The 14,017-nt window shown below is 49.6% G+C and overlaps 5 protein-coding genes across 5 annotated transcripts; 3 read left to right on the top strand and 2 right to left on the bottom strand.

Moving 5' to 3' along the window:
- Positions 1-655: 655 nt before the first annotated feature.
- N7511_003050 (mago nashi family protein) lies at positions 656-1,437 on the bottom strand (the record flags this gene model as incomplete). Its single annotated transcript, XM_057125475.1, has 7 exons — positions 656-670; positions 727-852; positions 912-999; positions 1,053-1,116; positions 1,168-1,263; positions 1,314-1,351; positions 1,406-1,437. The coding sequence occupies 7 exons, from the start codon at positions 1,435-1,437 to the stop codon at positions 656-658; spliced, it is 459 nt and encodes a 152-aa protein (XP_056987634.1).
- A 318-nt stretch (positions 1,438-1,755) lies between these two features.
- N7511_003049 (coatomer subunit beta) lies at positions 1,756-4,783 on the top strand (the record flags this gene model as incomplete). Its single annotated transcript, XM_057125474.1, has 4 exons — positions 1,756-2,060; positions 2,123-2,543; positions 2,595-4,590; positions 4,641-4,783. 4 exons carry the CDS (start codon positions 1,756-1,758, stop codon positions 4,781-4,783), a joined length of 2,865 nt encoding a protein of 954 aa, XP_056987633.1.
- A 462-nt stretch (positions 4,784-5,245) lies between these two features.
- Positions 5,246-6,881, top strand: N7511_003048 (uncharacterized protein; the record flags this gene model as incomplete). Its single annotated transcript, XM_057125473.1, has 2 exons — positions 5,246-5,338; positions 5,397-6,881. 2 exons carry the CDS (start codon positions 5,246-5,248, stop codon positions 6,879-6,881), a joined length of 1,578 nt encoding a protein of 525 aa, XP_056987632.1.
- A 377-nt stretch (positions 6,882-7,258) lies between these two features.
- Positions 7,259-8,319, bottom strand: N7511_003047 (ribosomal RNA processing 1 family protein; the record flags this gene model as incomplete). The annotated part of the gene is made up of 3 exons (XM_057125472.1): positions 7,259-8,049; positions 8,107-8,214; positions 8,274-8,319. 3 exons carry the CDS (start codon positions 8,317-8,319, stop codon positions 7,259-7,261), a joined length of 945 nt encoding a protein of 314 aa, XP_056987631.1.
- Positions 8,320-8,985: 666 nt separating this feature from the next.
- On the top strand, positions 8,986-13,966 carry N7511_003046 (uncharacterized protein; the record flags this gene model as incomplete). The annotated part of the gene is made up of 8 exons (XM_057125471.1): positions 8,986-10,526; positions 10,578-10,661; positions 10,710-10,769; positions 10,841-11,030; positions 11,114-12,535; positions 12,588-12,991; positions 13,051-13,676; positions 13,743-13,966. 8 exons carry the CDS (start codon positions 8,986-8,988, stop codon positions 13,964-13,966), a joined length of 4,551 nt encoding a protein of 1,516 aa, XP_056987630.1.
- Positions 13,967-14,017: the final 51 nt, after the last annotated feature.

The raw sequence follows: 14,017 nt of genomic DNA, 5'->3' as shown, positions 1-14,017 counted from the left end.
ACTGCGTAAGCTGACCTGTCTGCTGCATTGGCCCCCGAAATGATGGTTGGGAGGAAGGCGTGAAGATCGTAAGACTAAATAGAACAAGGCAGGAAATGTGTAGAGGACAAAGTTGGCAGGGCACTGGAGATCACCTGTCTCAGGCGGTGGCGGACTGCCAGGTATTCTGCCAGATAACCCTGACTTTGTGTTCCTTGGCCACTAAAGCTGACTGTAAGAGCCGCGGATAACGCGCCAGTAGTTCTGGCATGCATTATTGCTGATCATTCCGTGGATTTACTAGGTAGTATGTGTGTTTTTTCTGCTCTTTTTTATGAAATATTCTGCAGTTCATACCGCTTATATTATAAATAGCGAGGAGGCAGTTGGTCGCATCACCTTAATTACATTGCGTCACTGCAGCTTTTAGGGCGTTTTCCTGCAGACGACCCATCAATTCTACTTTGAAGCTAGTTCAGGCACTAAAACTACGACTTGCTGCAGTGACAAAAGTTCAAGCTGCATCTTGATGTGAAAATTCAATGTTTGGGTGGTATCAATTCCATTGGTTTGCTATGGCTTGAAATTGCATCCCGAAAAATCCTCAACGCCTGGTGAGTATCATTAGACAAAACCCCCGAATTGTTCATCAAGTTTGGTGTCACTCGCTCAACCCTTAGATGGGCTTGATCTGTATCGTAAGTGGTTAAAATGCAGTTTCACATATAGGACAGGAGAAAAAAGTACCTTGAAGTGGAGAGAGATCAGCGAGAAAATCAGAGCCTTCAGGTCCTGCACAAGATAATAGAACACTCGCAGACCATCGGGGTCATCCGAATCAGTCACATCAGCCAGCGAGCCAATCTTTGCTGTCTGTAGCATCCAGTCAGTCCTGCGCCATTGCGTCCACTTTAGTTTCACAATCTGCATACCTCGAAGGAAATGTGCTCATTGCCAATTCGAATTTCAAGCTCCTGGCGTCCATCCTTGTTCTTGGTGGGCCACTTGGAGTCGTCCTCCCTGGATGGGGTCAGCTCGCATGCACTTTCTGGGGCATCAATGGGAGGGCGTACTTCAGGACTTCACTCTCCTTAATGATGCGCTTCACTTCAGCAATTGTGGCAGCGCTCACACACACTGCAATACCATCAGCTTATATCCGCTTGTTGTGTCGATCCCCGCACTCACTTTCTTTACGGATCAGGGAGTCATTGCGGTAGTTCGAGTTGTTCGCATATCGTACGGCGGCGCTGCTTCCCTCTGCAATGGTGCGGAGGTCAAATTCTAAAGGCGAGTTAGCAAGGTCCAGCAGAATGACTAGCTTGTAGACTTACCTAGGAACTCGTGCCCGAACCGCCCAGAGTGACCTGAGCTGTGAAGAGTGTCAGCAGCCGAGGAAACCCGGGCTTCAATCATCCATCCTTACTAGTATCGTAGGTAAAACGGCTCATTCGACATGTTTGCAATGGTGTGGCAGAAGTGAGGTCGACGTCGAAAGTGCCCAAGTGGAAAAGCGGCGGGCTTAGTCATCCACACAAGACGGGGCCAGATTAAGGGACAAGTTGACACTCTCCATTGCGCATCATAACTCTTTAATGATTTCAAGGGCGAGGGGTGTCGGTTTACACTAATTGCTTGTTCTTGCCTCCTACCCGGACATCTATCTCCGGGAGAATTTATCCTTTGTGTATGTTGCCAACAATGCTGATGTGGCCCCAAAACAACCCCGGAACTGACAACTTGCAGCTCTCCTTCGTTACTCCCTAATCCACCACCATGGCGTCGTTCCTCGAACACACCTACAGTTTGCTCCATCAGGACAATACTGCCGACCAGCCGACCGTGCAGGAGCTGAAATTGCAGCTGGAGAAGGGCAATGATGAGACCAAGTTGGAAACCATGCGGACGATTATCACGATCATGCTCAATGGCGACCCGATGCCGCAAATCCTTATGCACATCATTCGATTTGTTATGCCGTCTAAGAGCAAGCCGTTGAAGAAGCTGCTATATTTCTTCTATGAGATTTGCCCGAAGCACGACTCGTCTGGCAAGCTGAAGCAGGAGATGATCTTGGTCTGGTAAGGATGTCTGTAGGCATTGCGTGTTGGTCTCCTTGGACTGACCATTTTCAACTCTACAGTAACGGCATTCGCAACGATCTCCAACACCCTAACGAATATATTCGTGGAAACACTCTGCGATTCCTTTGCAAACTCCGCGAATCGGAACTCATTGAGCCCCTCCTTTCCTCCGCGCGTTCGTGTCTGGAACACCGCCACGCCTATGTGCGCAAGAACGCAGTTTGGGCTGTGGCTTCTATCTTCCAGCACTCCGAGCCCCTCATCCCCGATGCGCCGGAGCTGATCCAGACTTTCCTCGAGGGCGAGACTGACGGCACTTGCAAGCGCAATGCCTTTGCGGCCCTCATGTCCATCAGCCACCAAAAGGCACTCGAGTATCTGCGCATCACATTCGACACAATTCCTAACACAGATGAGCTGCTCCAGCTAGCAGAGTTGGAGTTCCTCCGAAAGGATGCAGTACAAAATCCTCAGAATAAGGTGGGTTGGAGAAATTATGCTAGGATCTCAGGCACCGCTAACAAAGAATAGTCACGATACTTGAAACTCATGCTCGAGCTTCTTGATGCTTCTACAAGCACTGTTGTTTACGAAGCCGCCACATCTCTTACAGCCCTCACCAGCAACCCCGTCGCCGTCAAGGCTGCCGCGAGCAAGCTGATTGAACTTGCCATTCGGGAAGCCGACAACAACGTCAAGCTCATTTGTTTGGAGCGCGTGGACCAACTCAGAATCCGCAGTGAGGGTGTTCTGGATGACTTGACCATGGAAGCCCTGCGTGTTCTTACTAGCCCTGACATCGACGTCCGGAGAAAGGCTCTCAGCCTTGCCATGGAGATGGTCTCCAGCAAGAACGTGGAGGAGATCATTATGCTTCTCAAGAAGGAACTTGCCAAGACCGTTGACGAACAATATGAACAGAACAGCGAGTACCGTCAAATCTTGGTGCAGTCAATACACTCCTGCGCCATCAAGTTCTCCGAAATCGCCGCCAGTGTGGTTGATCTGCTGATGGACTTTATTGCCGACTTCAACAACAACTCCGCTGTCGACGTGATCTCATTTGTCAAGGAGGTTGTGGAGAAGTTCCCCGACCTGCGCAGTTCGATCGTGGATCGTCTGGTGTCCACGTTGAGCGAGGTCCGGGCTGGTAAGGTTTACCGCGGAGTCCTTTGGGTTATTGGTGAATACTCTTTGGAAGAGAAGGATATTCGGGAGGCTTGGAAGCGGATTAGAACCAGCCTCGGCGAGATCCCTATCCTGGCATCCGAGCAGCGTCTTCTGGATGAGGTTCCTGATGACAATGCCCTACTTCTGGAACACGCCAACGGTGCCAAGGCCGCGCCTACTGGATCTCGCAAGGTGCTTGCCGATGGAACATATGCAACCGAGAGTGCTCTCACCAGCCAGTCAGCTGCTGCTGCTCGCCTAGAGGCTGTCAAGGCCGCCCAGAAGCCCCCTCTCCGTCAACTGATTCTGGATGGCGACTACTACCTGGCGACTGTTCTTTCTTCGACTTTGACCAAGCTGGTTATGCGTCACTCTGAGGTCTCTCAAGACACTGCCCGAACCAACGCTCTTCGTGCCGAGGCCATGCTGATCATGATCTCGATCCTCCGTGTTGGCCAATCTCACTTCGTTAAGGCTCCTATTGATGAAGATTCGGTCGACCGTATCATGACCTGTGTGCGCTCCTTGGCTGAGTTCTCTGAAAAGAAGGAGCTCGAGGCCTCTTTCCTGCAGGACACCCGCAAGGCATTCCGCGCAATGGTCCAGGTCGAGGATAAGAAGCGGGCTGCCCAGGAGGCTGTCGAGAAGGCTAAGACCGCTGTGCAGATTGATGATGCCATTCCCATTCGTCAATTTACCAAGAAGAACACCGTCGAGGGTGCTGAAGAGATTGAGCTTGATCTTGTCAAGGCCACTGGCGGTGACTCGACTGTGGAGAATGTCGCTTCGAAGCTCAGCCGCGTGGTTCAGCTTACTGGTTTCTCTGACTCCGTTTACGCCGAAGCCTACGTCACCGTGCACCAATTCGATATTGTTCTTGACGTGCTGTTGGTCAACCAAACTACTGAGACCTTGCAGAACCTTTGTGTAGAGTTCGCAACCCTTGGTGACCTCAAGGTTGTTGAGCGACCATCCACCAACAACCTCGGCCCTCGTGATTTCCTCAACGTCCAAGCTACAGTGAAGGTTTCCTCGACCGACACCGGTGTCATTTTCGGTAACATCGTCTACGACGGCGCCAGCTCCACCGAGACCCACGTGGTCATCCTTAACGATATCCATGCCGACATTATGGACTACATCCAGCCCGCCCACTGCACCGAGACCCAATTCCGGACCATGTGGACCGAGTTCGAGTGGGAGAACAAGGTCAACATCAACTCAAAGGCCAAGACTCTCCGCGAATTCCTCAAGCAGCTGATGGACAGCACCAACATGGCTTGCTTGACACCCGCTGCTTCGCTCAAGGGTGACTGTCGGTTCTTGAGTGCTAACCTGTACGCCCGCAGTGTATTCGGTATGTTTACTTGTCCCTAGATCTTTACACCATAACTAATCATCACTTAGGCGAGGACGCACTGGCGAACCTGAGCATTGAGAAGGAGGGAGATGATGGGCCAATTACTGGCTTTGTCCGGATAAGAAGTCGCTCGCAGGGCCTAGCATTGAGCTTGGGCTCTCTGAAGGGCCTCAAAGCGGCGACTTCATAAGTCGATGTTTTTCCAGCGGTTTGCGGTCTATGATTTTTGCTCCTCTTTCTTCATTTTTCGTGTCTTCTGTTCCCCATGTTCATTTCTCGAGACAAATTGTTCACTTATAGTCTCTTTATTGTAGATGAGATGGAGGTCTCATCGGGAGTAGTGGATAGAGAACAATTGGTTTTGATCTTCACAAATGTGTACAGGCTATCTGGGTAGCTATAAAAGCACTTATTTGGCTATCAAATTAGTTACGAGTAATTGTACTCACATTTATTGACCAGGGTCTTTGAGGCCCTACTGTACTGTAGTCATCTCGTCAACTTTCCAATTGGGCCTAAGTTGCAGGGACGGGCCCACCGGAACTCCGCGGCTCTCGATGTCAGCCCGCATACATCTCTTGGTTACTTCAACATATCATTACTCTTTCCCCGTCTCCCTATTCTCCCTACAATGATCTAAACGTCTATCATCATGTCAACCACAGACTCCGCGCAAGATGCGCACGACTCTACATTGACGGTCGACTCCGTATCGTTGACACTGGGCACGGATTCCCTCCTCATCGTCGGTACTTTACGCCATCTCATAAGCCAGCTATTTGTGCACAACTAAACTCCTCCAGATGACCGCCCTGCCCGTCCAAGCCGTCGGTGTTGTGGTTTACTCAACTCAGGTAAGACAAACAAAACAACTGCACAGACCTGTCCCTCACCCGCTCTCGCGCGCTTTGATCGGCGCAAACCTGCGCTGTACTTGCATTAGTTCTGACCTCGGCTCATTGATAGCACCACAAACCACTCACGCGATTTCGCTATACAACGTCCTCGGCGCAGAAGTCACAGCCTCGAACATCGTCATCGCCTACGCAAAACCAACTGGCAAGGACGATGTAGCCGTGGCAACGGTCCAATATCCCATAGTGGAGAAAGAAAAGAAAGCCGTGGAGGCCTGGGTGGGGAAATTGGTTGATCAGGCTTATGGCAAGGCGCTACGTGGGAAAAGACTGAAGGTCCTGATCAATCCCTTCGGTGGCAAGGGTTATGCGGCGGATTTGTACCACAGATATGCGGCGCCAGTCTTTGCAGCTGCCAAGTGTCAGGTTGACGTGCAGAGTACTGAACACCGCGGGCACGCTATCGACATTGCAGAAAATCTTGATGTCGATGCGTTCGATGCCGTCGTTTGTTGCTCTGGTGATGGATTGCCGTATGAGGTTTTCAATGGCCTTGGCAAGCGGCCTGATGCCCGGACCGCGCTGATCAAGACTGCTGTCGCTTTGCTTCCTTGTGGTTCTGGAAATGGGTTGACATGGAACGCTTTTGGGACTGGGAGTGTTTCGATCGCGGCATTGGCTATCGTCAAGGGATTCAGGACGCCGCTGGACCTGGTTTCCATTTCGCAGAAGGATTCGCGCACTCTGTCCTTCCTCTCGCAGTCTTTCGGCATTGTTGCCGAGTCTGATCTGGCCACTGAGAACATCCGGTGGATGGGCGCTCAACGATTTACATATGGTTTCTTGGTTCGCTTGATGAGGCAGACCATCTGGCCGTGTGATCTGTCCGTAAAGGTGGAAATTGATGACAAGGAGGCCATCAAAGATCACTATGCGACGTGGTCTACTCGCTCTGAGGAGTCGGATGTCGATACCAAACGTCTCGAGGCCGCGGCACAGTCACCATTACTACCAGAGCTCAAGTACGGTTCAGTATCAGACGACGTACCTAGCGACTGGCAAGTCGTACCGGGTGAAACGATGGGTAATTTCTACGCCGGAAACATGGCAATCATGTCCAAGGACACAAACATGTTCCCAGCTACCCTACCAAACGACGGTCTCCTGGACGTGATTACCATTGATGGCAGAGTCAGCCGTGGTACTGCACTCTCCATGATGAACGAGATCCCCAGTGGTCGTTTCTTCGACATGCCAGAGCTCATTATTCGCAAGGCATCTGCCTTCCGTTTAGTGCCCCACCAAAAGGAAGGATATATCAGCATTGATGGCGAACGTGTACCTTTTGAAGCGTTCCAGGCTGAAGTTCACCAAGGACTCGGCACAATTATCACCAAGTCAGGCCGTCTTTACGAAGCAGAAGGGCCTCGTTAGTCCCTCCGGTCAATTTGTATCCCGAGCGTCGAAGATGCCGCTGAATACCGTGATGTTTCTTTCGGCTGTGATATATACGCTCGATGTTTTCCATGTCTTTGCATCCTCTCAATGATACCCTAGCGCAAGAGACTTGGTGTTTTGTCGATATGTCAACTTCTATTAGACGATTGGTGTTCTGTGGTCAGACTGTGCATCATAACAGAATCAAACAGATATGTCAATGTATCCAAAAAGCCCTGTGAATCGTAGACTGGTAGATTTACTGTTAACTTATATACCAACATCAACTCCAATATCATGATCGGTTCTAATCGCGACCACGCTGTGCAATGAATTCATTTTGTTTATACACCATCCCTTAAAATACAAGACATCTATTCATCATCACCGAAACCACCCCACTCCTCCTCGTCGTCACTATCCTCCTCCTCGGACTTTCTCGTCCGAACACCCCACTCAACAAGACGGTCATCATCCAAAGCCTCAGCAGCCCTCGTACGAACAGGCTTATAAGGACTCTCGGCGCGCAGTTTCTCCAACGGCCGCAGGATAAGTTCCATAGGAACATCACCCTTAATCTTGCGCTTAGGAGTCTCCTCATCGCCCACCTCCTCAAACTCAAGAACCTTCTCCAACTCATCAACCCAAATATCAATAAGATGGTAACGCAGACCATCAGGACCATGGGGCATAGGCACGAAATTCGGATCACCCTCGTCCTTCGGCTGATCGGGATCGTAGTTCAGAGGGCAGAGAGGACCCTCCTCAATAATAGAGATATAAGCGGCCAGATCGGGGAATTTGGCCTCCTCGTCTTCCTCGCCGTTGGTCTTGTCGTCGACTTCGGGCTCGGGCTGTGCCTGCTTCTTCTGCTTCTTGCCGCGGCCTGCCTTGGCGGCGTCTTCGCGCTTGCGCTTTTTTCCGTCTGCCGTTGTTGATTTGTTCTTCACTAGCAGCTCGAATGCAACACCCACGTAGCAGCGGATCAGGAAAAGGTACTTGTCCAAACGGAGGCGGTCTAGTGAGTGGTAGTCACGGCCGATGGTTATCCAGAAGGCGCGCAGGAAGCGATGCAGGGTTGCTTGGGGGAGAGTTGGGACGAGGAGGTAGGAGAGTGCCCGGGCGAGGGCTTGTTGTGTGAGGGGTCGGTCAGAATGGTAGAAGCCTGTGAATTATTAGATCGGTGTGGTCTTGGTTTGGTAGGTTCGGCGGTTTCTCTTACAGTAGAATAGTCCCTTCCACAGCTTGAGGAAGTCGATTAGGGTCAGATCATTGCGCGAGCGCACGAACTGGGTGAGAGACTCGAGAGCCTTGTCGCGGACCTTGCGGTCTAGGTAGAGGCGAAATAATTAATTTGGAGCAACTCATTTGTAAAGCTTTGTCACATACCACTGGAGCCAAGCTCCCTCACAAAGGGAGTTTTTTGGCCGTCCATAGTAAGATTCTATAGGATCGGCAATTGAGGGCTTTTGTGTTGGAGGGATGATAGTAATGATCTCTAGAAAGGTATGAGAGACTACCCTCAGAGATTTGTGTTCAAGGAAACCAATTCCAAACTCGAGATCAAATTGTCTTGAGCGGAGTCTGCGATAAATTATTTTTTTTCTTGATAGGTGTTTGCACTGTTTGTATAGTTTGCAACTAACCTCCAGCCTCTTAGGCCTGAGGCATCAACGGTGCCCTACTTGATAAGTTTCAAAAACATCAGATTCCGTAGATTTCACCTTCATTACCTAATTTAGAAAGATTGAACCGAAATCTTTATCCTAGCCAATACAAACCTTTCATGTTGCGAATCCCCTGGGTACCAATATGTCACAAGTTGACCCGCCATTACTACATCCGGCTTCCCCAGGTTCCATCGTATGGAGAGGGTGTTGACATCACGACTATGAAATATGCCAATTCGAATCATAGAATCCTCGGGTAAACACTTCCTAGCTTGGCTCAGGAACTTGAATGTTACACAGCCTTTTTTTCACTGGTATTTGATCAACTGGGGTATTTCGCGTCTTTATAGTCCATCTGCCGTCCATTTCCTTCAATAGGATTTATGCTTGGAAGTGAAGTTGCCTAAGTCATTTGATTTGATTCACCCACCATGGCGCAGCAAGACGAAGACCATGAGGCCATCGAGCCCTCCTCCTCTTCCTCCGAGAACGACAGACAGCAGTCCCAAGCAAGCTCCGATCCCCCTCCAAGCGTGGATGCTGCACAAAAAAAGCGTCATGGAATGGTTTTCGACTATATCCGCCCAGAGGACCGCGCTGAGCTCTCGCGCATTGCCTCAAATTTCCCTCGGCGCCGTTCCGCCGACTCTGGCATATCTGAGATGACAGCTGTCGAGCGCAACGAAACACTCGATGGTATAGATCTAGATAGCCCAGTTCTCGATCCCAAGAGTGATCAGTTCGACCATTACAAGTGGGCCCGCATGATGCTCAAGCTGATGGATAAGGAGGGTGTTCCTATCCGCAAATCAACTGGTGTCTTTTGGGAGAATCTCAATATTTCCGGCTCGGGATCTGCATTGCAGTACCAAAACAATGTGGGATCTGTCCCACTGGCGCTGTTTCGGCCACAAGAATACATCTCGTGTGGGGGTCGTTCGCCACAGAAAAGGATCTTGCGCAATTTCGATGGTGTTCTGGAAAGCAGTGAGTTGTTGATCGTGCTTGGGCGACCCGGGAGTGGTTGCTCGACGTTTTTAAAGACCATTTCTGGCGAGCTTCATGGATTGAAGTTGGATAAGGAATCGGATATCCAGTACAATGGCATTCCTATGGAGACGATGCACAAGGAGTTCAAGGGAGAAGTCCTCTATAATCAGGAGGTTGACAAGCACTTCCCTCACCTCACTGTTGGTCAGACACTTGAGTTTGCTGCTGCGGCTAGAACTCCTGAGCACCGGTTGAACGGGATCAGTCGGACTAGGTACGCCAAGCATATCACTCAGGTAGCCATGGCTGTGCTTGGGTTGAGTCATACATATAACACCAAGGTTGGAGATGACTACATCCGCGGAGTATCTGGAGGTGAGCGAAAGCGAGTCAGCATTGCTGAGATGGCGCTTTCTGGAGCCCCCGTTGCAGCATGGGATAACAGCACTCGAGGTCTGGATTCCGCCAGTGCCTTGGAGTTTGTCAAATCCCTGAGAGTTTCTGCAAGCCTGATCGGAAACTGTCACGCGGTTGCAATCTACCAGGCCTCGCAAGCGATCTATGATATCTTCGACAAGGTAATTGTCCTCTATGAAGGTCGAGAGATTTTCTTTGGCCCTTGCAATCAAGCCAAGGACTATTTCTTGGATATGGGCTGGGAATGTCCCGCTCGCCAGACTACTGGTGATTTCTTGACCTCTGTCACAAATCCACAAGAGCGTACCGCTCGGGAAGGCATGGAGAACAAAGTCCCTCGTAGCCCTGACGACTTTGAGAAATACTGGAAGAGCAGTTCTCACTACGCTGCTCTTCAGAAATATATCTCTCTTTATCGGGAAGAGTATCCGCTTGGTGGAGAGGCTGGAAAGAGCTTCAATGAGACGAAGAGGCTGCGACAGGCAAAGCATGTTCGACCCAAGAGTTCATATGTCATTTCGATTCCGATGCAAGTCAAGCTTTGCACTAAGAGAGCTTATCAACGGTTCGTTTGAGGATTCTACCCTGAGATTATCGTGCTTAAACCTGTTTTTAGGATTTGGAACGACAAGCCTTCTACGATGACAACTGTCATTGGTCGCATAGTTATGTCCTTGATCATTGGATCCATTTATTTCGGGTATGATCCATATTCCTAACAACTTTGACATGTTGCTTATGCATATAGAACCCCCAACGCATCCGCAGGATTTCAAAGTAAAGGCGCAGCATTGTTTTTCTCTGTCCTGTGAGTGCTCCTTTAGGTCTTTCGCAAGGTCCATTTGAAGCAGGATTTTTTGAACTGACTATGTGTTACAGAATGAACGCCCTCATCAGTATCACAGAGATCAACTCTCTCTATGATCAGCGACCAATTGTGGAGAAACAAGCCTCGTATGCCTTTGTACATCCGTTCACGGAGTCTCTAGGAGGAATTGTTGCCGACATACCTGTCAAATTTGTATCGGCCGTGGTATTCAACGTCATTTTCTACTTCTTGGCTAGTCTGGTAAGTCGAAGAAAAAATCTCAACCTTCCAATTTGGGATATCTGTTCCTGGCCTGTTTTGTGATCCTCTAACAAAACATACAGCGATACGAACCCTCCCAATTCTTCATCTTCTTCCTCTTTACTTTCCTAAGTACCCTCGCAATGTCAGGTGTATTCCGAACACTAGCAGCATCCACGAAAACCCTCGCACAAGCCATGTCCCTGGCTGGAGTCATAGTTCTTGCAATCGTCATCTACACAGGCTTTGTGATCACCGTGCCAGAAATGGTCGTCTGGTTCAGTTGGATTCGATGGATCAACCCGGTCTATTACACCTTCGAAGCATTGATCGCAAACGAGTTCCATGGTCGTCGCTTTACATGCTCGCAATTCATCCCGGCTTACCCCAGTCTCACGGGTGATTCATTTATCTGCGCCGTGCGAGGCGCTGTGGCGGGTGAACGAACTGTGTCTGGTGATGCTTACATTGAAACTCAGTACAGTTATTCCTATGCGCATGAATGGCGCAATTTGGGTGTTTTGATTGGATTTTGGATTTTCTTTATATCACTCTATCTGCTTGCGTCGGAGCTCAACTCGTCAACATCCTCGAAGGCTGAATTCTTGGTTTTCCGGCGTGGCCATGTCCCTGCGCATCTGCGACATCTCAATAAGGGCAAAGAAAGTACAGGCTCAGCGGAGGTCAAGCAGGAGAAGCATTCGGAAGAAGAGAGAGACACTTCTGCCATTCCAGCTCAGCATGATATCTTCACTTGGAGGAATGTCTGCTATGATATTCCCGTCAAAGGGGGCGAACGACGTCTGCTGGATAATGTCTCTGGTTGGGTCAAGCCCGGCACATTGACAGCTCTTATGGGCGTATCTGGTGCCGGAAAGACAACCTTACTCGATGTTTTAGCCAAACGTGTTTCTATCGGTGTTGTCACCGGGGATATGCTGGTCAACGGAAAAGCCCTCGATACCAGCTTTCAAAGGAAAACAGGCTATGTTCAACAACAAGACTTGCATCTTCCGACGAACACGGTTAGGGAAGCACTTCGTTTTAGTGCTTTGTTACGCCAACCGAAAACTGTTTCGAAGAAAGAAAAACATAGGTATGTTGAAGAGGTCATCGACATGCTTGGTATGCAAGACTTTTCAGATGCCATTGTCGGCACACCTGGCGAAGGATTGAATGTTGAACAGAGGAAATTGTTGACTATTGGAGTCGAGTTGGCTGCAAAGCCTGCTCTCCTGATTTTCCTTGATGAGCCTACCAGTGGATTGGACTCTCAGAGTTCATGGGCTATCTGTGCTTTCTTGCGAAAGCTTGCCGAGCACGGCCAAGCAGTTTTGTCGACAATTCATCAACCCAGTGCACTTCTTTTCCAGCAATTTGATCGTCTTCTGTTTCTCGCTAAAGGAGGTCGAACCGTCTACTTTGGTGAAATCGGTGATCAGTCGCGCATTCTACTGGACTACTTCGAGGGCAATGGAGCCAGGTCCTGCACTTCACAGGAAAATGTAACATCTAATTTCTTCTGCTCTCAAATCTCGCTAGCTAACAAACAACTAGCCTGCCGAGTACATGCTCGAAATCATCGGCGCTGGTGCATCTGGAAAGTCAACCCAAGACTGGCCCCAAGTGTGGAATCAAAGCCAAGAAGCCAAAAACGTCCAAACAGAAATCGACCGTATTCACGATGACCGAGCCGCAGCCAGTACCAGTGATGAAAGTGAATCCAAGACAGGCGAATACGCAATGCCATTTACCTCACAGCTATGGCACGTCACCTACCGATCATTCCAAGGTTTCTGGCGCGAACCATCCTACGTATGGGCAAAGATCATGCTGGCGACGATGTCCGGACTATTCATCGGATTCACGTTTTTCAAACCAGATAATTCTCTACAGGGATTCCAGGATGTCTTGTTCAGCGCTTTCATGCTCACATCTATCTTCTCGACTCTCGTGCAACAGTACGCAACCCATTCCACAGTCCTCGCTCAACTAAACTAAAATGATGCTTCTTTCCTAGGATCATGCCCAAATTCGTAGTCCAGCGCTCTCTCTACGAAGTACGTGAGCGCCCCTCAAAGGCCTACTCCTGGGGTGCATTCCTGATAGCAAATGTCATCGTCGAAATCCCATACCAAATCCTAGTTGGAGTCATCAGCTGGGCATGCTATTACTACCCAATCTACGGCGCTGCACAACCTTCCCACCGACAAGGTCTGATGCTACTATTCGTGGTCCAGTTTTACATCTTCACGTCTACCTTTGCATCACTGGTGATTTCGTCCCTCCCCGACGCTGAAACAGGTGGAACTATCGCCACACTCTTGTTTATCATGACCTTGACCTTCAACGGTGTCATGCAGCCGCCGAATGCCCTGCCCGGATTTTGGATCTTCATGTATCGCGTCTCGCCGTTGACGTATCTCATTGCTGGTCTTACTGCGACGGGATTGCATGGTCGACAGATTCGATGTTCCGGTGCTGAACTAAGTGTGTTTAATCCTCCGTCTGGGCTGTCGTGTGGTGATTATCTTGCGCCGTATCTTCAGGTTTCTGGCGGTCAGCTTTATAACCCTGCTGCTGTGAGTGGGTGCCAGTATTGTCAGTTGCAGAATGCGGATCAGTATTTGTCCGCTAGTAATATCTGTAAGTTTTGCTTTACATGTTTGGTCCTTCGTTTTGGCTTCGTTTTGATGCTGACCTGGTTTTTAGTCTACGGCGAACGCTGGCGCAATTTCGGTCTTGGCTGGGCTTATATCATTTTCAATATTGCTGGCACTGTTCTGCTTTACTACATGTTCCGGGTTAAACATTACAACCCTACTTCGTTGGTGCGTGGTATTGGACAGGGAGCTTCGTTCTTGTGTCGGGTATTTAAGAGGCGTTCTGGACAGACGCCTAAGGGCAAGGAGGCTGATAATGGTCGGCTGGTTTGAGTGGTCTTGCGTTTAATTGTATGCCTTTAGTGTGTTGTTATTTTAGTTCAA

The sequence above is a fragment of the Penicillium nucicola genome (assembly GCF_028828085.1).
Source record: "Penicillium nucicola strain IBT 29836 chromosome Unknown utg000002l, whole genome shotgun sequence".
In the NCBI taxonomy this organism is placed as follows: Eukaryota; Fungi; Ascomycota; class Eurotiomycetes; order Eurotiales; family Aspergillaceae; genus Penicillium; species Penicillium nucicola.
This window is presented reverse-complemented; position numbering and strand designations above follow the sequence as displayed.